The 27,892-nt window shown below is 37.3% G+C and overlaps 1 protein-coding gene across 2 annotated transcripts in view; it reads right to left on the bottom strand.

Moving 5' to 3' along the window:
• The window catches only part of CYP39A1 (cytochrome P450 family 39 subfamily A member 1), a 124,226-nt gene that overhangs the window by 59,538 nt on the left and 36,796 nt on the right, over positions 1–27,892 (bottom strand). The window contains exons 6-7 of one of the 2 annotated variants that reach the window (XM_020993943.2): positions 25,962–26,069; positions 18,408–18,498 (exon numbers count right to left, since the gene is read on the bottom strand). In XM_020993943.2, coding sequence (XP_020849602.1) covers positions 18,408–18,498; positions 25,962–26,069 — 199 coding nt within the window. The remainder of the gene's footprint in view (positions 1–18,407; positions 18,499–25,961; positions 26,070–27,892) is intronic. The other variant, XM_078155332.1, reaches the window with a different exon arrangement.

Raw genomic sequence — 27,892 nt, 5'->3', positions numbered from 1 at the left:
TTTGAGTTGAAAAATTTTCTCCCCCTCCTCCCCCCCCCCCCAAGAGGCACAATCTGATATAGGCTTTACATTTTCCATTAAACATATTTTCACATTAGTGAAGTTGTAAGTAAAAATTAAAAACAATAGGAGGAACCATCAGAAAGATGAAACAAAACTCAACAGAAGGTAAAAATAAGTGATAGCGATTCAACATCCATAGTTCTTTCTTTGGATGGGGACAGCATTTTCCATCCCAAGGCCTCTGGATATGTCTTAGATCCCTGTAATGCTGAGAAGGGTTCAGTTTAACAATATTAGTCATTGCATAACGTGGCTCTGTTGTGTACATAGTTCTCTTGGTTCTGCTCACTTCACTCAGCATCAGACCATATAAGTCTTTGCAGGTTTTTCTGAAGTCAGCCTCTTCATCATTTCTTATAGCACAATAGTATTCCATTACATTCATATACCACAACTTGCTCAGCCATTCCCCAATTGATGGGCATCCTCTCAATTTCCAATTCTTTGCCACCACAAAAAGAGCTGCTATGAATATTTTTGTACATGTGGGTCCTTTTCCCATTTGTTTGATCTCTTTGGGATATAGCCCTAGAAGTGCTATTGCTGGATCAAAGGGTATGCACATTTTTGTAGCCCTTTGGGCATAGTTCCAAATTGTTCTCCAAAATGGTTGGATCATTTCACAACTCCACCAACAATGTATTAGTTTCCAATTTTCCCACATCTCTCCAACATTTATCATTTTCCTGTTTTGTCATGTTGGCCAATCTGATAGGTGTGATGTGGTACCTCAGAGTTGTTTTGATTTGCATTTCTCTAATCAATAACGATTTAGAGCATTTTTTCATATGACTATAGATGGCTTTAATTTCTTCATCTGAGAACTGTCTGTTCATATCCTTTGACCATTTATCAATTGGGGAATGGCTTGTGTTCTTATAAATTTGTCTTAATTCTCTATATATTTTAGAAATGAGGCCTTTATCAGAGAGACTGGTTGTAAAAATTCTTTCCCAATTTTCTACCTTCCTTCTAATCTTGGTTGCATTGGCTTTGTTTGTGCAAAAACTTTTCAATTAAATGTAATCAAAGTTATCCATTTTGTATTTCATAATGTTTTCTATTTCCTGTTTGGTCATGAATTCTTCTGTTCTCCATAGATCTGATAGGTAAACTATTCCTTGTTCTCCCAGTTTACTTATGGTATCAGCCTTTATATCTAAGTCTGAACCCATTTTGACTTTATTTTGGTATATGGTGTGAGATTTGGGTCTATGCCTAGTTTCTGCCATACTCTTTTCCAGTTTTCCCAGCAGTTTTTTTCAAAGAGTGGGTTCTTATCCCAGAAGCTGGGGTCTTTGGGTTTATCAAATAATAGATTACTATAGTCATTGACTACTGTGTCTTGCATATTTAACCTATTCCACTGATCCACCTATTTCTTAGCCAGTACCAAGCAGTTTTGATGATTGCTGCTTTATAATACAATTTAAGATCTGGAATTGCTAGGCCACCTTCCCCTGCATTTCTTTTCATTAGTTCCTTTGATATTCTGGACCTTTTGTTTTTCCAAATGAATCTTGTTATTATTTTTTCTAACTCTATAAAATAATTTTTGGTAGTTTTTGGTATGGCACTGAATAAGTAAATTAGCTTAGGTAGGATTGTCATTTTTATTATATTAGCTCGGCCTACCCATGAGCAACTGATGTTTTTCCAATTATTTAGATCTGATTTTATTTGTGTGAAAAGTGTTTTGTAATTGTGTTCATAGAGTTCCTGGGTTTGTTTCAGGAGGTAGACTCCTAAATATTTTATAATGTCTACAGTAAGTTTAAATGGGATTTCTCTTTCTATCTCTTGCTGTTGGGCTTTGTTGGTAATATATAGAAATGCTGATGATTTATGTGGGTTTATTTTATAGCCTGCAACTTTGCTAAAGTTGTTTATTATTTCAAGTAGTTTTTTACTTGATTCTCTAGGATTCTCTAAGTATATCAACATGTCATCTGCAAAGAGTGATAGCTTTGTTTCTTCTTTGCCTATTCTAATACCTTCAACTTCTTTTTCTTCTCTTATTGCTAAAGCTAATTTCCAGTACAATATTGAATAACAGTGGTGATAATGGACATCCTTGTTTCACCCCCGATCTTATTGGAAATGCTTCTAGCCTGTCCCCATTACATATAATGCTTGCTGAAGGTTTTAGATAGATGCTATTTATTATTTTAAGGAAGACTCCATTTATACCTATGCTTTCTAGTGTTTTTAATAGAATGGGTTTGTTTTTTATCAAAAGCTTTTTCTGTATCTATTGAGATGATCATGTGGTTTCTGTTAGATTTGGTGTTGATATGCTCAATTATGCTGATAGTTTTCCTAATATTGAACCAGCCTTGAATTCCTGGTATAAATCCTACCTCTCATGTCATGTATTATTCTTGTGATAAGTTGCTGTAATCTTTGCTAATATTTTTATTGCATCTATATTCATTAGAGAAATTGGTCTATAATTTTCTTTCTCTATTTTGACTCTTCCTGGTTTAGGTATCAACACCATATTTGTATCATAAAAAGAATTTGGTAAGACTCCTTCTTCACCTATTTTCCCAAATAGTCTATATAGTATTGGAATTAATTGTTCTTTAAATGTTTGATAGAATTCACATGTAAATCCATCTGGCCCTGGAGATTTTTTCCTAGGTAGTTCATCAATGGCTTGTTCAATTTCTTTTTCTGAGATGGGGTTATTTAAGTATTTTACTTCCTCTTCGGTTAATCTGGGCAATTTATATTTTTGTAAATATGTATCCATTTCACTAAGATTGTCAAATTTGTTGGGCAAAATAATTCCTAATTATTGTTTTAATTTCCTCTTCCTTGGTGGTAGCTTCTTTTCATTCTTGATACTAGTAATTTTTTTTCTTTCTTTTTTTAATTAAATTAACCAAAGGCTTATCTATTTTATTGGTTTTTTCATACAACCAGCTCTTAGTTTTATTTATTAGTTCAATAGTTTTCTTAATTTCAATTTTCTTAATTTTTCCTTTGGTTTTCAATATTTCTAATTTGGTGTTTAGTTGAGGATTTTTAATTTGTTCTTTTTCTAGTTTTTTTAGTTGTATGCCCAATTCATTAATCTCCTCTTTTTCTATTTTATTTATGTAAGCATTTAGAGATATAAAACTTCCCCTAAGAACTGCTTTTGTTGCATCCCATAGGTTTTGGTATGTTTTCTCATTATTGTCATTCTCTTGAATGAAATTATTGATTGTTTCTATGATTTGTTGTTTGACCCAATCATTTTTTAGGATTAGATTATTTAGTTTCCAATTATTTTTTAGTCTATCTTTCCATGGCCCTTTATTACATATAATTTTTATTGCATCATGATCTGAAAAGGATGCATTTAATATTTCTGCCTTTCTGCATTGGATTGTGAGGTTTTTATGCCCTAGTACATGGCCAATTTTTGTGTATGTGCCATGTACTGCAGAAAAAAGTATATTCCTTTCTATCCCCATTCAGTTTTCTCCAGAGGTCTATCATACCTAACTTTTCTAATGTTCTATTCACCTCCTTAACTTCTTTCTTGTTTTTTGTGGTTAGACTTATCTAGTGCGAGAGGGAGGTTCAGGTCCCCCACTAGTATTGTTTTGCTGTCTACTTCTTCCTGTAACTCCCTGAACTTCTCCTCTAAGAATTTGGATGCTATATCATTTGGTGCATATATGTTTAGTAATGATATTACTTCATTGTCTATGGTGCCTTTTAGCAGGATGTAGTTTCCTTCCTTATCTCTTTTGATTAGATTTATTTTTGCTTTTGCTTTGTCTGAGATCAGGATTACTACCCCTGCTTTTTTTACTTCAGCTGCATAATATATTCTGCTCCAGCCTTTTACCTTTACCCTGTATGTGTCACTCTTTTTCAAATGTGTTTCCTGTAAACAACATATTGTAGGATTATGGTTTTTAATCCATTCTGCAATCCATTTCCGTTTTATGGGAGAGTTCATCCCATTCACATTCACAGTTATGATTACTATCTGTGTCTTTTTCTCCATCTTTTTCCCCCATTTATGCTTTTCTTTCTCCTTTTTCCTTTTCCCCTTCACTATTTTGCTTTTGACCACCGCCTCCTTCAGTCCCTTCCCCTTTTATTATCCCTTTCCCTTTTCTTCCCCTTTCTTACTGCTTCCCTCCCTTTTCCCCCTCCCTTTTCTTTCCCCTTTTCCCTCCTACTGCCTATAGGGCAAGTTAGATTTCTATACCTAACTATATTTATTATGCCCTTCTTGAGCCAAATCTGGTGAGAGTAAGGTTCAAACAATGCTCCCCCCCCTTCTTTCCCTCTGCTGTAATAGGATTTTGTGTCTTTTCCTGTAATGTAATTTACCCTTGTCTGCCTCCTCCTTTCTCAGTACATTTTCTAAGATCAGATTGATCCACTTATTTGGATCCATTTAACCCACTTGATTAGATTTTTTTTATCATTACATCAAAGTCAACTAATATCCACCCTCTTTATGTATACTCCTTTAACAAGGTGTAATAACAATACAGTTCTCAAGGGTTGCAAGTCTCATATTCCCTTGTAGGGGTTTAAACAGCCCCCCCTTATTAACAACATATTGTATCCTTCTGTCCCATTTACCTTTTTAAGTCCTTCTTGAGTCCTGTACTTGAAGATCAAATTTTTTGTTGAGCTCTGGTCTTTTTATCAGGAAAGTTTGGAAGTCTCCTATTTCGTTGAATATCCACCTCCTCCCTTGAAAAATGATGCTCATTTTTGCTGGGTAATTGATCCTTGGCTGCATTCCAAGCTCCTTTGCCTTATGGAATATCATGTTCCATGCCCTGCGTCTTTTAATGTAGAAGCTGCAAGGTCCTGTGTAATCCTGACTGTGGTTCCATGATATTTAAATTCTTTCTTTCTGGCTGCTTGCAGCACCTTCTCTTTCATCTGGTAATTTTGGAATTTTGCTATTATATTTCTTGGCGTTGTCAATTTGGGATCTCTTTCAGGTGGTGATGGTGGATTCTTTCTATGGTTATTTTCCCTTCTGGTTCTAGGACTTCCGGGCAGTTTTCCTTTATGATTTCCTGAAAGATACTGTCCAGGCTCTTTTTTTCATCATGATTTTCAGGTAGTCCAATAATTTTTAAATTGTCTCTCCTGAGTCGATTTTCCAGGTCGGTTGTTTTACTGATGAGGTATTTTACATTTTCATCGATTTTTTCATTTTTTTTGTTTCTGTTTGACTGATTCTTGCTCTCTCATAGAGACATTAGTTTCCATTTGTCCAATTCTAGTTTTTAACAGATTGTTTTCTTCTGTTAGTTTTTGTACTTCCTTCTTCAACTGGCCAATTGTGTTTTTTAGGGACTTGTTTCCTTCAGCATACTCTTCTGTTAGATTTTGTACTTCCTTCTTCAACTGGCCAATTGTGTTTTTTAGGGACTTGTTTTCTTCAGTGTACTCTTCTGTTAGTTTTTGTCCTTCCTTCTTCAATTGGCCAATTGTGTTTTTTAGGGACTTGTTTTCTTCAGTGTATTTTTTTTCCAACTGGCCAATTGTATTTTTGAAGGACTCTTTTACCTCTCTCATTTGACTATTAAAATCCTTCTTGAGCTCTTCTAAGAAGGCTTTTTGGGCTTCAGACCAGTTCATATTCCCTTTTGTTGTTGCAGATGTGGGTTTGTTGACAATGTTGTCCTCTTCAGAATTTCTGTCTTGATCTTCACTCTTCTCATAATATGAATCTATGGTACTTTTCTTTTTACTCATGGTGTTTCTTTATTCCCTGGCCTTTAAAGAGATTGAGCTCTCCTGCTGGGGAACAGAGGGTACTGACCCAAGCTTCTTGTGTTGGGAGCCTAGGTCTTGGTCACTGGCTTTGTGTGCTGGGGCCTCTTATGCTGGCAATTGGAGGCTGTAGGTTTCTGGCAGCTTACCTCATGTTGGGCTGGAATCAGCAAGGCTGGAACTTTCAGGCAATTCTAGGTTGCCTGCTTTTCCTTTCCTTTAGCTTTCTTCAGCTCCTTTCAGATGGGTGCAGCAGGGTGTTTATCTGCCTGGGGTCCCCTGCAGTGTTGTCTCCCTCCTTTCTGATAATGCCCTGGGAGATTCCTTTGCAGTAGAGTGCCTAAGCACCTGGTGGTTTTCTGAGCTGGTTTCCACCTGCTCCCCCCTGCCCTCACTGAGGCACTTGGAGGTCCAGGTGTTGGTGCTTGCCTGCTCTACCACCTGGGCTTCAGGATTTCTTCACAATTGGAGACTGCAGGGCTCTGACAGCTCACCTGGTGTTGGGCTTGAACCAGCAAGGCCCGGGGCTTTAGGAAGCCTCTAGGTTGTTTTCTTTACCTCCTTTCAGATGAATGCCGCAGGGTACTTATCTGCCTGGGGCCCCTTGTAGTTCTGCCTCCCTTATGTTTGCTGGGGCACTGGGAGACCCATTTGCTGGGCTGCTGCACTGCTGCTCCCAGTCTTTCTTCTAGTTCTGCTGTTCCAGGGCTTTTTTCTGGGGTGATATTTTCTGGGTTTTCAGAGGTTGATAGGGGAGAGTGAGAGCAACTACCTTTTCACTCCGCCATCTCGGCTCCAGGAAGCAGAAGTCCGGAAATCAAAAATGAATGTTAAAAAATTGTTTTTACATGTAACTGGGGGAAAATAAAATACTAAACAAAAAAATTAACTAAAAAAACAAAAATAAAATTAAAAAATATAAAAAAGTGTTCCTATTTAGATAATTCCCAATTCTATCCATTCAGTCCTATTCTCTTTGTTGAGCTATAGTCATGCCTTTCCAACTGCCTCTTGAACATCTACTGTATCTCAAACTCAACATGTCCAAATCAGAATTCATTATCTTTCCCCAAAAAATACCTCTCCCCTTTTCCAGACTTCACTATTCCTGGAGCAGATACCACTCTCCTCTCAGTTACCAAGAGTCACTGTCGTGCAGTTATCCATGACTCCTCATTCTCACTCATCCCACACATCAAATCTGCTGCTAAATTCTGTGTATATGTCTACATCTCTCTCAGCTATCCCCTTCTTTATTAGACTGCCACAACAGCCCTCTAACAGGGGTTCCTGCCTCAAGTCTTTCTTCACTCTAATTCATCTTCCACTCAGCTGCAAAGATGATTCTTCTAAAGCATAGGCCTGACCCTGTCATTTCACTGTTCAATAAGCTCTAGAGACCCCCCTATTAACCTAACATATAAAATATTATTTGGAATTTAAGACTCATAATAACCTGACCACCTTTTATCTCTCTAACTTTCTCATATCTCACTCCACTCACTCCACAGTCCAGCTACACTGGCCTACTCACAATTCCTCCAACAAAACACTCATCTTTTTCTGTGCCTTTGTCCAGGCTGTCCCACATATCCCGGATGCTTTCACTCTCACTTCCATGTCTTAGTTTCTCTGGCTTTCTTCAAGATTCAGCTCAATTTTCAACTTTTGCAGGAGCTCTCTCCTGGTCATGTCCCCAACCCCCAACATGCCACTGCCTTTTTTTTTTTCAGATTGCCTTCCTCTATGCTCTCTATATCTTGTATGTGTAGTTATAATTATATGTTGTTTCCTCCATTAAAGTGGGCCTTGAGGCAGACTATATTTTGCTTTCCTTTATACTCCCATATCTAAACATAGTAAATCATTACTAAGTGCTTGCTGACTGACTGGCTAACTTAAAAAAGAAAAGAAATGAATCTGGAGCAACAAAAGGTCAAGAATCTTTAGAGAAATGGCGAAAAGAAGTGGGAAGGAAACCTAGTAGCAATGATCTCAAACTATACAAAAAAAGTAGTAATAATCAATTGTTTTTTAAAAATTGGTAAGATGATTAAGTACACGGAATGCAGATGCAAACAAACATATGAATAAAATGTTTAATAAATCCACAGACACCAACTCCTGGGAAAAGGATTCACTATTTGAAAAAAAATTAATTGCTTAGAGAACTGGAAAACAGTCAGCCACAAACTAGATTTAGACCAACATCTCATACTATATACCAAAAATAAGATCTGAATGAACACAAGATTTTGATATTAAAGGTTACATCATTTACAAATTAGAGAAGTGGGGAAAGAGATACCTTTTGCAATTATGAAAAGGGAACATATGAATAAGGAAAGATTCTTTATCAAACAAGGTACTGAGATTTTAGGATTTAAAATAGAAATGTTTGTGAAAAATTTTACAGCTACTATATAAATAAAATAAATGTAGCTAAAATCAGAAAAGAAATGGCTAACTGTTCAAAAATGTTTGCAGTAAGTTTCTCTGATCACGGTCTAGCTAGAAACAGATTCATATTTATAAGAGTAAGAGCTAATGTGCAATAAATAAAAAGTCAAAGGGTATGGGCAGGCAGTTTTTAAAGGAACAAATCTAAGCTATCAAGATGCTTTAGAAAAGATGCTCCAAATCACTAAGATTTAGAGAAATGAAAAATTAAAATAACTCTAAGGTTTGACATCATACCCATCTGATTGGTAAAAAAGAAAATGGTAAGAAAAGCTGTGGGAAAAAAACAAAACAAAACAAAACAAAACAAAAACCAAGTGCACTAATGCTCTGTTGTTGGAGCTGTAAATTATTTCAGTCATTCTGGAAAACAATTTGGAAATAAGCCCCAAAAGTCAGTAACCTGGGCATAAGCTTTGACCTAGTCATTGTAAGCCTATACCTCAGAGAGATCAAAGACTTGCATGTATAAAAATAGTTACAGTAGCTCCCCATGTTATAGCTAAAGGAGTACACGTCAATTGGGGAATGACTGAGCAAATTATAACATTTGAATGTAAAGGAATATTACTGAACCATAAGAAATCATGAAAGGAATGATATCTGACAAACCTGGGAAGACTTTTACAAATTGAGCCGAGGTGAAGTGACAGACGGTCAGTTCATCAATAAACATTTATTAAGTGCTGACTATGTACCAGGCACTGTGCTAAGTGCTAGAGATATAGATAAGAAAAAAAAGTCAAGGGGCAGCTAGGTGGCACAGCGGATAAAGTACCAGCCCTGGAGTCAGGAGGAGCCGAGTTCAAATCTGGCCTCAGACACTTGACACTTACTAGCTGTGTGATGCTGGGGAAATCACTTAAAGGGGAAAAAAAGAAAAAAGAAAAGAAAAAGAAAGGCAGTCCCTGTTCTCAAGGAATCTGATGGGAGAGAGAACAAGCAAACAAATATTAACAAACAAGGATAAATAGAAAATAACTAAAAGAAGGAAGGCACTAGAATAGAAAGGCTTCCTGTAAAAGCTGGGATTTTATCTGAGACTTGAAGGAAGCCAGGGAAGCTAAGAAGTAGAGATGAGGAGGGAGAGTGTTCCAGACATAGTGGGACAACCAGAGAAAATGCCAGAGCTTGGAAACAGAGTGTCTTGTTTATGGAACAGCCAGGAGGCCAGGGTCATGTGGTAGGGAGTAAAGCGTGAGAAGACTGGAGATGCAAAAGGGGTCTAGATTATGAAGGGCTTTGAATGCTAACGAGAGGATTTTGCATTTGATCCTGGAGATGATAGGGAGCTAATAGAGTTTAATAAATAGTGTGGCATTATATGATCAGACCTGTACTTTGAATGAAAATGAAAAATCATTTTGGTTGCTAAATGGAAGATGGATTGGAGTGGAGAGAAGCTTGAGGCAGTCAGACCGGTGAGCAGCCTATTGTAATGATCTGGGCAAGAGGTGATAAGGGCCTGCATGAGAAGGGTGACTATCACAGAAGAGGAGACATATTTGAAAGATGTTGTGAAGGTGAAATCAACAGGCCTTGGCAACAGATTGGATATGGGGGTGAGAGATAATCTGGAATCAAAGATTACTACACTTAAGGTGCAAGACAGTGGGACTGGGAGGATGGTGTTGTCCTTAACAGTAATAGGGAAATTAGGAGGTGAGGAGGTCTAGGGGGAAAGATAATGAGTTCAGTTTTGGGCCACCTTGAGTTTAAGGTGTTTATGGAATATCTAGTTCAAGATGTCTGAAAGGCAGTTGGAGACACAAGATGGAGGTCAGCAGAGAAGTTACAGCATAGAGAATCATAAACATAGATGTAAATAAGTCCATGGAAGCTGGTGAGATCACTGAGTGAACACAGAGAGAAGAGAAGAGGGCCCAGGACAGCCCTGTGGAGCACCTATGGTTAAAAGGTGTGATCCAGATGAGGATCTAGAAAAGCAGACTAAGAAAGAACTGTCAGATAGTTAGGAAGAGAAGCAGGAGAGATCAGCGTCCCAAAAACCTCGCGAGACGCTAGATAGCAGCAAGGAGGAGAGAATCATTAATAGTGTCAAAGGCTAAAGGCAGGTCAAGAAGAATGAGGACTGACAAAAGGTCATGGGATCTGGCAATTAAGAGATCACTGGTAACTTTATTTAGAGAGAGAAATTTTGGTGGAATAATGGGGTTGGAAGCTGGATTGTAAGGGGTTAAGAAGAGAGTGAGAGGAGCAAAAGTAGACCAAGAACAATTTATACAATAATAACACTATAAAGGCAAGAAGCTTTGAAAGACTTAAGAATGCTGATCAATGCAATCACCAACCATCATTCCAAAGGACTGATCATCCTTTATGCTCAGTGACCTTGAAAACGTCTTTCCTACCCTAATCCAAGTTAATTTTTCATAGGTAAAAGTACTATATTTCTTTAAGGAATCATCATCAATTAGTTAGATTTACCAGCTCTAAATTGCAAGGACAAGCAACACCTGAAATGCTTAAGATCCCTAGGCACTAATCAGGAGTTATACGCTATGGTTTTGCTAACTCAACAAATGGTAACTGCAGAAAAATTTTAGAGACTTTTATACATATAATACTGCTTCAAACTAAAAAATCTAACTTGTGGAACATGAAAGGGGAGTGGGTAAGGTACAGGTAGGGAAAGGGCCAATATGGTCTCAAAGCATATACTTTTTTAAACCATACTGATCACAATTATTCAGAAATATAATGTTCAGGGTCTAGCAACCACTAACTACCATGATCTTAGCACCTAACAGAGACATAGCCAAGAAAACAAGGACTCAAAAGGTGTTGTCAAGAACAGGGCCATTTCTGACTTCCTAGAGAAGTGTTAGAAACACCTTAATTACTGACAATAGATCTGTATCTCAAATCGCCTAAAGGATAGTTCTATCTTGTCCTACTGGACACTTAAACTCAGTATGTCTGAAAATTAGTTCAACTCTTACCTTTGACCTATTCCTTTTTCACTGGCATCACTACTCATTGTTTTCCACATTTCAAAAATCAAACACGTGAGTGGGCTGGATTGTCTTTAGGGAATTGTGAAGCTCTTTTAATGACCACAGGCATCTCAATGAAACAAAAACCCATCTTTTTATTACAACATTCTACCAGTTCTGTTACATGGCTATACGTGGTGAGTACTGGAGCCAGCTTGGCTTATAAGAACCAAGTGTTAAAGTTTCAGTATAAGCGCTTACACCTCAGAAATGGGCAAACACTACAAACTGGGGCTTGACCTACTGTTTTATTGATTGTCTAGACTTAAGAAATCGATGAAGGAAATGTGAATAACGAAGGTTCAACTTAAAAGTGTGTCGTGCATATATTTTTCAGAGTTGGTTGTTAAACATTTAGCAGCACATTCTTAGCTATGAATCACAGAAATCAATGGTCTCCAAAGAACTGAAATTGAAGCTCACATAAAAGGCAATAGAGAAGTTCACAGTGGCCATGATTTAGCTGCAACACTACAAAGAAGAAGTTATAAAAGGGAATCATTCTAAGGGCAAAGTGTATGATTATAGGTTTAGAGCTGGAAGGGACCTTAGAGGTAGGTCGTCCCACTCTCTCATTTCACAGATGAGGAGTCTCTAGCAAAGGAGGTGAAGTGACTTGGTCTAAGTGGCAGAATCCAAATCCTCTCAACTTCTAAGCCACTTTTCTTTCCACTACATCTTGCTTCCTCCTCCTCTGTGTAAAATGAAACATCAAAGAAATCTATGAGTGAAAAAGATGGCCTGGTGCCATACACAGAGCAAGAGGTAACTGATGGAAGACACGTGTGCCACTGCTGTCATCAATGATGAGAGCGGGAAAGGCCACTAGCCTGTGGAAAACATTCAGTGAGCCCCACATGAGTGAATTTGTTTGAGGAAATGGAGAATGGTACCACGGGATGGGTAGGCGTGGATGGATTCTGATCTGGAGCACAAGAAGGAAAACTCACACGGATGAGATCATATACACGTGAGTACATGAGTGTTTCAGTCATTTGTGATAATAATTAATAATACCCAATACTTATACGGCACCTTAAGGTTTGCAAAATGCCTTACAAAATTAGAGTCAGAGTCAGAAATTATCTGCTGAGTGCCTGCTATGTACAAGGTACTGTGTTAAGTGCTGGGGATTCAAAGAAAGGCATAAGGCAGTCTCTGCACTTAAGAAGCTTACAATTATAATGTGGGAAGACATGTCATTAAAAAACTGAAAGTTGTGGGGTGCCCCAGAAAGGTTGGAGGAAAGACATTGGTCTGGGGATATGATGAAATGATGAAGTAGAGTAGGAAATTGAGGAAGTGTGAGTTCCAGAGTGGATTTTATCCTGCAGGATGATGAGTTTCTAGAGATTATGAAGGGATCTAGATTCTAGAAGGGATTCTGGAGATCTAGGAGAGAAGTCAGGTGGAGGATGATGAGATGAATGCCCTGGGTACCCTCCTCAAATGAAGGATCTGGGAGAAGCTCACACATTTCCACCCCCACCCTCTCCAAACAGATGCAGAAAGTGCTGAGGAGGTTATGAGTTTCAGAGTTGATTTCAATTTACAGAATGATGAATTTCTAGAGATCATAAAGTGTAGAGTAGCTGAGTCTCAGCTCTCTCTCAGTGTCTCTCTCTCTCCCCCTCTCTCTTCTTCCCACAACCCTGGGAGGTAAATGCTATTATTATCCCCATTTTACAGATGAGGAAACTGAGGCAGACAGAACTTAATGGATTTGCCCAGGGTCACATAGCCATTAATGTTTGGGGCCAAATTTGAACTCATATTCCAGATGCCAGGCCCAGCACTCTATGCATTGCACCATCTAGCTGCCTAATGTCAACCCCCTTTAGACTGTAAGTTGCACGAGGGGATAGTTTGCATTTAGTCTACATCTTGTATCTTCCCTAGAAGGTACTAGCATAGTGCTCTGCACACAGGTATTTAATAAACGAACTCTCAAACTGTGGTTTATGACGCAAATAACTAAAGCTTCCCTCCTTTTATATTTGCAGATTACAAGATGTCCCCAGTCACTTTAAAACTGCAAGTGAGTTTGAAAAAAAAGTGTCACAATTTCCAAAGCTTTCATCATAAATCTACATTTCTAAAATTCATTGTTCATTGGTTACTGTTAACTCTGCGACCATTTTTGAAAGCTATGTTCTTGGTATTTTGATTTTGAACAAGTCTTTTTCTTAAAAAAAAAACCTCTCATTTGTGGACTGGGCACTATCTTGACAACTCTTGTGGTTCTGAACCATTGTAGCTTCCATAAATCTCAAACTAGAAGAGGATTTTATAGAAGATATACATTCAGCCAAGACTAATATTTGCCCTAACTGTCCTGTCAACAGCTCTGAAGGAGAAGTATTGTCATGGCTTCTGCAGCCCCAAGGGATCTTCCCTATATTCACTACCTTAGGTCCATCTGCTATGGCATACAAGCCTATATACAAATATCCACATAATTCACTAACTAGAGTATCTTTCCAAGGAAGGGCCATGAAAAGTGAATTGATTTTGTTTATTTAACATCTGCTGAATACTTTTAATCCTGCTATCTTTTTTAAAAAAAGTTGTACATTCATGGCTCCAGTAAATGTAAATATCAGCCTTAAAAATAATTTACCAATATTCACTGCTCAGATTAGTAGGAACATATCTCCATCAGGAAGGTAAAGTACATTTTTGCTTTAATATCTTAGTAAAGAAATAATTTTTTAATAATCTTATTCCTTAATCTACCAAAAAGTGGATAGTAGAATTCAAAGAGGAGAACCCATTAAATCCAAATTGGATGTTTAATATCTTATAACAAAGCCAACTGCATACCAACCAATTTCTAACCACAGTAAATTTCAGGAGTGATGTGTGTGTGTGTATACACACAAACTAACACATGTGTTGGTTTATACATATATGTAGATATGCATGTCTACACATACATAGATAAGTATATATTAATATTACACAATACAATGGTATAATATATTATACATTCAACAAGAATTTTTCCATCCAAGATGACAGCTAAGAATTTGATAAATTAGTTATTTTGACAGTCATAGCCTAAGAAATGAAGAACATATTCACTCAATCATACAGTCTGTCCAATCTCATATTCTGCCTCTGATAATGGCACTTCACTTATTGTTCACATTGTTTGGTATTCTCAAGAAGGCAGGAGTATAACCATTACCATTTTAATTTCCCTTAAAAATCTGGTACATCTCTATCATCTAGGAATTTATCTGAACTTTTTTATCAATCTTACAATCCTATGACCAAAATATTGAAGAGACAAAAGTCTTAGAACTTATTTGAAATTGATCTTCAGTTCCACAGTTGGAGATGTACTGACTAAAAGACAATAATAAAGTTCTTATATTCGCACTGGCTTTTAGAGGTAGCATTATTTTCTATTTCCCCTCTTTTCATGATGGGAATGAGACCCAGAAAACCAACCAGAAGAGAGAGAAGTATTTCTCAAATTTCTGGTTTTGTTTTGTTTTTTTTCCCTTAGAGCTCTACAACATATAAGAAAGAACCAGAATTTCCCCCCATGGGTTAGGGCTGCAGAAGTCTCTTTAAGGTTCTTGTACTGCCCATTTTGTGATGGCAAAATATTGGAAATTGAGGGGATGCCCATCAATTGGGGAACGGCTGAACAAGTTGTGGCACATGACTTTGATGGAATGCTATTTTGCAATAAGAAGTGAAAGTGAAATGAGTAGAACCAGGAGAACATTGAACACAATACTGGCAACACTGTATGATGATCAACTATGAATGACTTAGCTCTTCTCAGCAACACAATGATCAAGACAAGTACTTAAAGGATCCATGACGGAAAATGCTATCGACATCCAGATAAAGAACTGATAGACTCTGAATGCAGACTGAAGCATACTTTTTGCACTTACTTTTTTGTGGGATTTTTTTTCCTTTTGATCTGTTTCTTCTTTCACAACTGTGACTAATATGGAAATATGTTTTACATAATTGCACATATATAACCTATATCAAATTGCCTACCATTTCCTGAAGAGAGGAGGGAGGGAGGGAGAAAAATCTGGAACTCAAAATAAAATCTTGTAAAAGTGAATGCTAAAAATTGTCTTGATATACAATTGGGAAAAATAAAATATTATTAAAAATAAAGTTGAAAAAATAAAATACGAAGATGTCAGATTTTAAAAACTAAGCAACAGAAATTCACATCTTCTTATGCTTTGTTATTTGTGTTTCGGAGTATCTGTGTTTGTTAATGACTATTAATTTTGCAATAAAAAAATTTAAAAAAGAATAAAGTTCTTGCAGTTCTCCTGTAGTTGTGCAGTATGTGATAGGTTCAAGAATTCCTGGCAGTCCTTCTCACTCTTATCTTATGAAAATGGGACTTCAGCCACCTCCTGAACTCAACCACGATTTTTATGAGAAAAATGAGATAATATACATGACATACTTTGTAACCTTAAAGCACTCTATATTGCTGGATTAGCAACTAAAAACTCATCTAAACCTACTAAATCTGTATGATCTCAGACCCAGCTTCAAATCCCAATCAGTTCATTATGAACATTTCACCCCACTGCATCTTTCTACTTCTTGCTCTGGGGACAACTATCAAATGAGTATTATCACTGTAGAAGTAAGTCAATTGATTGTCCTACAGTTCCCTTCACTATCACTGTAACTCCCAGACCAAATTTTTTTTTCCCCTGGCCCAGTGGGGACTGGGAGATTTAACTGACTCACCACTGTATTTTTACTACCAGGGCTTAGCATAGCGCTGGGCATACAATAGGCACTTAATAAATGCTTTAAATTTTTTTTTTCATTCATTCAGAAGGAATATCATGATCTAATTCAACCTAAAAAGTGCATATCCTCTATTCCAATGACTGAACACTTGTTTCAACCTCTAGTCTGTGGTGTAATGGAAAGCAAGCTCGACTTGATAATATAGAAGACCTGTATTTGAATTATGACTATTAATTACTTCCAGTATGATCTTGGGCAAATCACTTCTGTTTTCTAGGCATCAATTTCCTCTTACATCAAACAAGGGGGCACAACTTGATCCATAAGATCCTTAGTCCTAAGTCCTTAGGTCAATTCTAGACTATAAGAATGGACCCTAGAGACCATCTCATCACTTCCCTTTTCAGTTGATCCTGATAAATCATGATCCTCTTCCATCTCCCATCTCCATGCCTTTGTACAGGCTGTTCCCCATGCCTGGAACGCCCTTCTTTCACCTCTTTAGAATTTCTGGCTCCCTTCAAAGCTTAGCTCAAATGCTACCTCTAATCCTCCCCTCCAAGTTACCTTGTTCTCTGTATCTATTTTGTGTACAGTTACAGGGGTACATACATGTTGTTTCCCACAACGGAATGTAAGACTGTTTAGGTCAGGGACTGCTTCCTTGCTATCTTTGAATCTCCAGGCGCTGATGAAGTGTTATCTGGCAAAGTAACACATACTTAATCAGCAGGCCCTTGTTAAGTATAGGTTCTGTGTCAGGCACAGATGTATTGGGAATAGGAATACAGAAGGGAAAATGCCCTCGCTGTCAAGGAGCTTACATTCTATTGGAGAACACAGCATATGCAGAAATAAACATACACAAAATACATAAAACAAAAAAATACATAAAAATAAATACAAGGTAAATAAGAGGGGGAAGCAGCAAAGGCTTCAGGTCAACTGTGTCACCAAAAGAGTTTTGAAGGAAACAAGGAATTCTGGGAGGTGCAGGGGAGGGGGGAGGGAGCATATTCCCTACATGGGGAACCGCCAAGGGAATTTCCTACACCCAGCATACGTAGCTTTGTGCATGAGGAACAAGAAAGCCAGTTCAATCAATATTAATAAATTCTTATGGTTAATGAATAGAAATGAGGAAAAAAAATCTTAAAAAGATAATCCAAATGAAATTCTTTCAGGATTAATTGGGGCCATAACTTTTCTCTTTGCAGTATATCTTTTTCAAAGCATAAGTTATTTTCTTAACTCAAATGTGAACTGAACAATTGTCATTTACTACATACGTGAGCATAGAAATTCATCTTTTAAACTTAAAATATCTTTTCTTAAACTACTATAATGGCAACTGTGCCCAACCCTGGACCCGTCTCACATACCATGGCCATGTAAAGAAACGAGATTTTCTCAGGCCCCTATTTCAGGCAAGAGAATATAGAACAAGAACTCAACTGGGTCAATTTGCAATCCAAAATAGATATTATTTTATGTCTTAAGTACTGAAAACAATTTTTTTTCCAAGAAATTTGTGGAAAAAGGCATAAGGAATTTTAAGTAACACTTTCAGTATGCAGATTTACCAAAAGTGAAAGGCACTCTTATTGGAAAAGGGGAAAGGGAAGGGAATAAGTATATAGACAGTGCCTGCTAAGTGCTTTACAAATACATCTCATTTGATTGTATAAATAGTTTATAAAAATGGGTCTTCAATGATGGGATATCATTGTGTCACATGGAGTAAAAAATATGAAGAATTCAGAGAAACACGGAAGACCTGCTTACAGGAAGGCAGAGGGTAAAAAGCAGAGATAAAGAAACAATTTACCCATGATGGCTACAACAATGTAAATTGTAAATAAAGATTACATACTAAGAGGCAACAAAACTCACATAAAGGATGATAGATTATATCATATTAGAAAAGCTAAACCCTCTATCTTTCCCTTTTGTTAATCGTCAACGGACTGAAAAGTAGAGTGACAAGTTCTATCAGTTGTAATAAGCTCTTAGCTAATATTCTGGGAATAACAGTCATGGGATGATACAGCTGGAACTGGAAGGAACCTCAAAGGCCATCTAATGCCTTCACTTTATAAATGAAGACATGGAGGCCCAGAAAAGAGTGACTTCCCCCAAGTTACACAAGCAGAAAGCTTCAGAGGTAGCCCTTAAACATCTACCCTCTCAGGTCCAGACCTCTTTCGGCTATACCATACTGCCCCCAGTTGTTCAGGGGTTTTCTGGGTTGTGCCTCTTGTGACAAAACAAAAGGGCACATGAAACTTAAAAATAAGAAAACGACACCACCATCACCACCTCCACCACCAAGTCTTCGATTGTTATTTAGTTATGGTTTTGTACCTGCTTCACCAAACACAGAAGATATGCCTTCCATAATATTCTCGTAAACAGAAGGATTATAAAGAACATAAACAATTGTCCAATATGCCACCTTCAAAAGAAAAAAAAAGTAGATTAAAAACTCAAATTGTAATGGCTCCAGGGTGGGGTGGGGAGGATTTAATATGCAGCATGGAAACTGCTATTATCATTATAAACATTTTACAGTTGAGAAAAATTGTGGCAAATAGAGGTTATGTGACTTGCCTAGGGTCACAAAGGTAGTGAATGTATAAATTCACATTTGAACTCAGATCTTCCTGACTTCAGGCCCAGCTTTTTATCCATTGTACCACTGTATCAATACAGTGGACAGCTATGAAAGAATAAGACTGGCTTCCACAAGACATGAAAGAAATTCATATAATGGTATAAAGGCAAAAGCAGGAGATTTAGGGTCACAGAACATGGATTCAAATTCTGAGCTCTTCTACTTACTTACTCCCTGTGTGACCTTTGCCAAGTCACTTGACCCTCTATATCTATTTCCTCTTCTGTAAAGTAAGAAAGTTAAACCAGATGGTATCTAAGGTCCCTTTCATCTTTAAATCCTATGAGCTGTGATCAGTCTCCTAACAGTATAGCCACAACTTACACATTCAAAAATATAAAATCATAAGACATATGTTATCTACCACATACTCTGAAAGGGAAAAAAAAAACCCTTATTTTTCAAGGCTTAAATGCAATATATAGACACAATTAGCAAATCATATATATTTCAGATACCATAAACACATTTTAATATGATACTGTAGAAATTATACTAATTTTTAAGACCTGAAAATGGAATTTCTAAATATTTGTCCAAAAATATGACCATCAGAGCAGGAAACCGTTGCAATCGGAAAGATTACCTGTCTTGAATTTAATGTCAACTATAACTTCTTCCTTGATAAAATATTAGCATTTTATGTTGATATACTTTCTTATATTTAATATAATTTATATAAATTATAACATTACATAATACTTTGTTCTAATTTATATTGATATACTTTGTTATAGTATTTAGATATAGCTCACATTTACTTATGGTTTTCTGTTGTGATAGACACAGTACAACTATTATCCCCATTTCACAGGTGAAGAAACTGAAACTCAGAAAAGTTAAAAACATATTTGAATGTAGCTAAGCTGATCCTCAGATAAGAGAAATATGATTTGTCACTGGACCCAGACACAAAGTCTTTCCAGCTTAGTAGGATCTGACAAAATATGTGTTCTCCTGGCAGGGCCTTCAAGAACCAAGGTCACCCCCACACCAGGAAGAGGCATGGAAGCTTGGGGCTCAGAGGTTATATTAACAGAACTGGAGGATCTAGAATGAGACAGCCAGCTTGGCACAGCAGATAGAGGGCAGATCTCAGAGACAGAGAAAATCTGTGACTAAGTCTTTCCTCTGAAACATAATGGCTACGTACTCAGATGTCTAAGTCACCCAATTCTTAGCAATGGCTCCAAAAAGCTGTAGCATGCATAGCAGCCACACCCTGGTAAAACAGTCTCAGAAGAAGGGCTAAATGAGGTTGAGGGTAACTGACAGGTCTCAAACCCATTGGTGAGTTAGGGTGGTCTCTATTCCAAGCATGTGAAGACTTCCCCTGGCAGAATGGGTGGATGAGAACAATTTGTTCCAATGACCACGAAGGCAGATGAAGCAGGCCCTGTGGAACGCTTAGAGCTTGGTCAGACATCAAAGACTCCAAGGTCATCTACTACATCTAGGGCCATCTCCAGTCATCTTGACTTTTGTCCTGCCACTGGACTTTGATAACTATGGAAGGGAGAATGAGGCTAAAGACTTTGTGCAACTCTGCCTCACTTAAATCCAGTTCACACAAGAGTCAAGACACTACCCCATGACGTCATTGGTCCTCTTGAAAATGAAGGACAGGGGCAGCTAGGTGGGGCAGTGGGTAGAACACCGGCCCTGGAGTTAATAGGACTTGATTTCAAATCCGGCCTCAGACACATAACACTTACTAACTGTATGACCCTGGGCAAGTCACTTAACCCCATTGCCTAGCCAAAAAAAAGAAAAAAAGAAAAGAGAAAGAAAAAAGGAAAAAAATGGACAAACAACAATAATATCTGGGCAAGTCACTTCTTTAAGACCACAAGTTGCAGAACAGGAACCAAGAGTTGTCTCATCTGGGATTTTCTTGTACCAATAAAATCACAAGTCTGGACCATCCTTTTACCCCTCTTCTTACCCCCTAAAAATCTAGAACAGGGGGGAGATTATAGTCTCGCTGAACTGACCCCTGATCATAAGATATCTGAAGTGTTTTCAGTTTTAGGTACCATATTTTAGAAAGGCCATTGACAAGCAGAATTATATATAGGGAGACACTAAATTACAGTAATAAAGAACTGGTTAAAACAACTGGGGGTGCTTAGTTTGGAGAAAAGAAACCTTGAGAGTGGAGAACAGGACTGCTGTATTCAAGTAGTTAAAGGGTTACACAAAAGAGGGATTTTCCTTGTTTTCCTTGGCCACAGAAGGTCGAACGATGACTATCGTGTAAAAAATACAGAGGGTCAAATTTTGGTTCTACATAAGGAAATACATCCTACCAACAGAACTGCCTAGAAATTTCTCAGAAGTTAGTGAGTTCCACTCATTGGGAGGTCTTCAGGTAGGGAGCAGATGACCACTTGTCAGGCATATTGTCAAGATTCCTATTCAGGTGTGAACTGAACTAGATGTCCCTTAAGGTATAAGATAACTGTAAATCTATGAGTTTAGGTTAAGCCTACAACTGTATAGCCTAAGAATCAGAGAGCAAGGCTCAAATCCAGCCTTTCTAACTGTTAAGTCCAGTGCTCTTTTTGCTATATGTTAAAAAAAAACTACCTTCTGAAAACCTTATCAGCTATAAAACAAAAATGATGTTTTGTTTTGTCAATTCCTCAAGAAAGGAAGAATGAAAGGGTAATTTAGGAAAGCAGAAGTGGTTTTCATTTCCATGAGAAATCACTCTGGAAAAAGCTCAGACGACGATATTGTGAGTTGCTCTTTTTTATTTTATAGAGGGATAAAATAAACAGTTTTAACTGAGCCAAGTACTCCCCTCTGTGGTCAAAAGAGGAAGAACTGTTATTATTACTATGTTCATTTCACGTTCATTGTAGAGTTTTGCATTACTCACATCTGAATATTCTTCCCCATTCTTTTTCTTTAGAATTCCAAGAAGGGGAATAGTTGGTCCTTTTTATACAAAGTGACAAAAACTCCCAGAAGCAATTTTATAGGCAACTACTAAAAACATATTTAATGGTTTTCTTTTACATGCATTTTATAGATTAGAAAAAGATAAGAATTATAGAGTTGGCAGAGGATTTGGAAAGCACCATGTTTATTTCACAAATGAGGAAACTAAGACCCATGGAGGCTGAAGGACTTGAGGCAGTTAGGTGGCATAGAGAACTGATTATTGAAATAGAAATATCTAAGCTCAACATAAATGCTTAGCTGCGTGACCCCGGGCAAGTCACTTAGCATGTCTCAGTCTCAGTTCCCTCATATGTAAAATGCGGATAATAACAGTATTGACCTGACAGGGTTGTTGTAGGGATCAAATGAGGCAACAAATTGCAAACCCCTTTGCAAACCTTAAAGTGCTACACGGATGATAGTTGTCATTGTCTTTGTTAAAGGACAAAAGCAATTCCCCATAGTTAAAGAACGTGAATTGGTTGCTGTCCTTCCTTCTTGAAGAGGGCTAAAATGACATCACTATGTTGGGGTCAAGGTGCACTGTGTCCAGCTGTGGCTGATCAGACCAACAGAAGCTCCAAAGGCTCAGCCATGGGTCAGGCACAAATAGCCCACATGAACATCTGGAATGGACCAAGGATGTGAATAGGCAGTTCACAAGGACATGAAAAAATGTTCCAAGTCACTAATAATTGGAGAAATGAACATTGAAACAACTCAGCTTCTATCTCACATCCATTGGACTAGCTGACAAAAAAAAAAAAAAAGGAAAAGGGTAAGTGTTGGAGGGGCTACAGGAAAACTGTTGACAGAGTTATGAACTGCTCCAGCTACTTCAGAAAGCAATTTGGGGATCTATATTCAAAAAGCTGCTAAACTGTGTAGACCCATTGACCCAGCAATCTCACTATTAGGCTTATAACCAAAGAGACAACAGACAGCAGGAAAGGACACATGTGTACAAAAATATTTACATTAGCTCTCTTTATTATAACAAAGGACTAGAAACTAAGGAGCACATCAATGGGGAAATGGCCGAACAAATTATGGTATATGAGTATAATGGAATATTATTACACTGTAAGTTTCAGTGAGACATTAGTGAAAGTACAATTTTTTTTTGTTTTGCTATCTGAGTTCAAAGACACCTTGAAATTTATCCACCTACCTTTTGGAGATCTGTACACTCTAGGTTAAGAACCCCTGTGCTACACCATTAAGTGAAATTTCATAAAATGAAATTCAAAATGAACAAATGTAAAGCTTTGATTATGGAACAAAAGATAAACTTCACAAGTATAAAACAGGAATTGGAGACATGATTAGACATCAGTTGTGGCGAAAACTATCTGGGGGTCATGGTGGACTACTAGCTTAACACAATGTGGAAGTTCAAAACACTAAAGCAACCTGAAGCTGTATTAAGCTTCTAGGAAAAGAAAGATGATAGTCTCCCTGTACCATTTGACTGGGGAGTAGAGAACAATGCTGATGACTTTGCACAGCCCTGCCTCACTTATATCCAATTCACTTCCAAGTCAAGATATCACTCTCCTGATGCCATTGGTACTCTTTGAGAATGAAAGACAAATAATAATCCCTCAACACACTTCTTCATCTACAAGATTTTTTTTTTTTAGTTCTTGGCACCATAAATATAAGAAAGGCACTGATAAACTAGAGAGTGTCTAGAGGACAAGCAGAATGGTAAAGGGTCTTGAATCCATGTCATATGAAGACTGGTTAAAGAATTGGGCATGTTTAAGTGTAGAAAAAGAAAGACTTGGGAGGGACTTACTAGGTGTCTTCAATTATTGGATAGGCTATTTGTTACATGGAGGAAAGATTAGACTAGTTCTGGTTGACCCCAGAAGACAGAACCAGGAGCAATAGGTGTAAATTACAAAGGGACCAACGTTTTTTCACATTTATCTATTTTATTTTTAATTTATGGAATAAAAGTAATATTTCCATAACAGTATAATAAAAAAAGATAACTGTACTTAAGACTGCAAATCTATTGCTTACAAATTATTGTTTCTTTTAAATATATAATAGAGTTATCATGTAAATTTATTTTTCTTTTTTTCCTTTTTTTCCCTCCCCGTACCTTGGAGATGGCTACCATTAGACACAAATATGAATATATATATAAAATATATATGTAAATTTATTCTATATATACTTCTATTTATCAGTTCCTTCTCTAGATGCAGATAGTTTCTTCATGTCTTTTATAATTAATTTGGATATTTTTAACAGGCAAAATGACTTATTTGCTCAAAGTCATTCTTAAAACAATATTGCTGTTACTGTATAAAATGTTTGCTCACTTCCACCTTATTTCATGCAAGTCTTTTCCATGTTTTTCTAAGATCACTGAGCTCATCATTTTTTACAGCAAAGTAGTATTCCATCACAATCATATACCACAACTTGTTCAGCCATTCCCCAATTGACTAGCATTCCTGCAATTTCCAGTTCTTTGTCATCATAAAGAAGAGCTGCTACAAACATTTCAGAACATATAGGTTCTTTTCTTTTTTCCATAATCATCTTTGGAAATAAACCTAGCAGTGGTTTGCTGGGTCAAAGGGCATTTTAATAACTCTTTGGGCATAATTTCAGATTTCTCTCCAAACTAGATGGAACAATTCACAATTCCAATTTGAGTTTGACATCAGGAAACACTTCCTAACAATTGAATTCCTCAAAAGTGAAAGAGGCTGCCTCAAGAGGTGGTGTGTTTCCCCTTCTTAGAGGTCATGACGGCAGTGGCTGGTTAAGTTCTACTGAGACTTTCTTATGTATGTGGGTTGGAGTAGAGAGCTGCTTGGGTCCCTGCTAACTCTCCATTTCTGTGATTCTGTGACTTTGGGCACCTGTGCAGACCTGTTTTCTCATCTGTAAATGAGAGGGCTAAGCTAGTTGATTCAGTCCATTCACTGGAAGGTCAAATACTGAAGCTGAAGCTTAAATACTTTGGCCATATGAGAAGACAAGACTCATTAGAAAAGACCCTGATGTTGGGAAATATTGAAGGCATAAAGAAAAGGGGATAGCAGAAGATGAGATTGACAGACAGTATCATAGAAACAAGGAACATGAAATTGGACAGACTTTGAGAGATAATGGAGGATGAAAGGGACTGATGTGCAGTGGTCCATGGGGTCACGAAGAGTTGGATATAACTGGGGCAGCTAGGTGGTGCAGTAGATAGAGCACCATCCCTGAAGTCAGGAGGACCTGAGTTCAAATCTGACCTCAGATCACATACTTCACACTTACTAGCTGTGTGACCCTGGGCAAGTCACTTAACCCCAACTGCTTAAAAATTTTAAAAAATTTTTTTAAAGAGTTGGATATGACTGAACAACTGAACAAACCAAGCGACCTCTAAACTCTCGTCCAGCGCTGTGATGCCTTGTTTTATTTTACTGATCGGTTTTTGCTGAAATCCTAAAGAAATGGCTTCCTAACTACTCTGTGGCACTATTCTTTGTATACTAACCTAGTCAATACACCTCTTTTTTGGCTAGGTGGTGCAGTGGATAAAGCGTTGGGCCTGGAGTTAGGAAAACCTGGGTTCAAATCCAGCCTCCCTTACTAGCTTTGTGACCCTGAGCAAATCATTTAACCTCTGTTAGCCTCACTTTCCTCATCTGTAAAATGGGATAATAACAGCATCTACCTTCTAGGATTGTTGCAAAGATTAAATGAAATACTAATTATAAAGTGTTCAACGCAGCGCCTGGCACATAGTAAGTCATATTTAAATGTTAGTTGTTATTATTAATTATTGTTGTTCTTGCTATCATTGCTACTTCTCTGGCAAGAAGCATCAGTTCCTTGCATTTTGCAAGTACTATTTACATGGTAAACACAGGAGAATACTCTGTTTCCCCTCTCCCACCAGCCCCTAACTCACATGCCCTTCTCCCTCCTTCCCTATAGTTTGTTGTTACTTATGCAACTAAAAGACGGTTTTATTGTTGGCGACTTTGCCATAAACCAAAAATGTTGGTAACAAGAAAAGTAAAGCTAGATGATAATAAAAAGTCAAGATGGACCAGGCAGAGGACAAACATTTGTCTTACTTCAACAACAAATATTCATTCATTTATTCAACAGACGATTATTTAATACATGTACGTGGATATGTGTGTGCGTGTGTGTGTGTATATATGTATATATATATATATACATATATACACACACACACACACACACATATATATACACACATATACACACACACACATACATACATACATACAAACATACATACTTACAGGAGTAGCATTAGACAGAGAAGCCCAAAGCATTAATACAGCATAATTGGGAACCTTATCTTGCTTTGCTCTGGGCCTTAAGGTGTTGGCAATCAGCTGCATCACTGTCTGTTCAAAACAAACAGATAAAAACTTCAGATATCAAAGACTGCTGGGAACAGAAAAACTGTACATGTTTTCTCAGCATTCAAAACACACAACAAAGCAGATTTTACGAACTATAACGAAGCATGATTAGGCCAGTTCTTTCCTTTGTAGACAGGAAAAGACATGCAACAAATTGTTGAACACACAAAAGAAATCCTAGTCCCTACCAACATCCCAGGCTCTCTATTTGGACATTATGTCAGTGTCTCTATTTCCAATAATGCCCAAAAAGCTGTGCTGGCTCTGAATGCTGCCTGCTCTGCTCAGCAGAATGTTTCTTTCCAAGATAATACATTAAGGTTGCTGTACTGAAGTAGATTACAAGAGCAAAAAGTGAAAGCGTCCTCTCCCTAGGTCTAGAAGATAGCCCACCATAGACAGAACAATTAGAACTCTTCATAATAAAGATTGAGAGATCCATGCACTACATGTAGGTAACCATTTGGTTTCAAATACATTATTATTACCAACAATAACTGAAACAGTTCACACTTATGTCATACTTTAAGTTTCCAAAGTATTCTGCATATAATATCTCATTTAATGCAACAATGCTGTGAGGCAGGCCATGATAAGATACATGAAAGGAGAAGCTAAGTGCAGCAGTGGATGAAGCTCTGGCCTTGGAGTCAGGAGGACCTTAGTTCAAATCTGGCCTCAGACAGTTGACACTTACTAGCTGTGTGACCCTGGGGAAGTCACTTAACCCAGATTGCTTCACCAAAAAACAAAACAAAAAAATCTTATCCTATTTTTGGGGCAGCTAGGTGGTAGAGTGGATAGAATATCGGCCCTGGAGTTAGCAGGACCTGAGTTCAAATCCGGCCTCAGACACATGGCTGTGTGACTCTGGGCAAGTCACTTAACCCCAACTGCCTCACCAAAAAAAAAGATGTATGAAGAATCAAGATTCAAAGAGGATGTGACTTGTCCATGGCCAATCAATCAATAAGCATTTATTAAGCACTATACTAAATGTACTAAATTTATTAAGCACAGATGCTAAAAGTTGAATACACAAACAAAAAAGAAAAAACATACTTTACATTCTAATGGGGGAGAGAACGCTTACATAAAGACAAGAGTAGGTGGAAGGTAGCCTTCAAAGGAAAGGCATCAGCTATGATCACACAGTCAATAAATATTAGAGTCAGAGTTCAGTCCAGATATTTCCTGACTCTGTACTCTTTTCACAACATATTATGAAAATGTGAATTATTTACGAAACCATTCATGTCTTTAGATCCAGTCATCCTATTCAGTGCTAGGACTATATCCTATGTATGTAACTACCAAGAAAAAAGAGCATATTTATACAGGAAAATTCCTAGTAACATGATTCATCAAAGCAACAACAGAAAAGACCCTGAAAAACAGCTCGTGTGTATTTTAACAATTGAGAAATAGCTAAATAATTGTGATGTATTAATGCCATGGATTATTACTGTGTCGTAAGAAATGGCAACTATGATGGACATAAAGAAATATGGAATGACATCTTTGAAGAGGTGCAGAAGCATGAAAGCAGGAACAAAACAATACATACACTGAGTACGTAGCAAGTATGTATTTAACATATTAAAAAAGTCTGGGGTAAATTAATAGAAGGAAAAAAGCAGAAAAAAACAAAGAGACTGGATGACTGTGTTACTATTTTGCTAAAGCACTTAATTTTTTTTGACAAAGTACAAATAATGAAAGTTTACAATTTCGTGCAGGATCATACAATAAGAACTGGAAAGGAACACAAAGTTCATCTGATCAAATCATCTCACTTTACAGAT

The sequence above is a fragment of the Phascolarctos cinereus genome, unplaced genomic scaffold, assembly GCF_003287225.1.
Source record: "Phascolarctos cinereus isolate Bilbo 61053 unplaced genomic scaffold, phaCin_HiC Scaffold_5;HRSCAF=322, whole genome shotgun sequence".
NCBI lineage: Eukaryota > Metazoa > Chordata > Mammalia > Diprotodontia > Phascolarctidae > Phascolarctos > Phascolarctos cinereus.
Note: the sequence above shows the minus strand (reverse complement) of the source record. Positions and strands in the feature narration are given on the sequence as shown.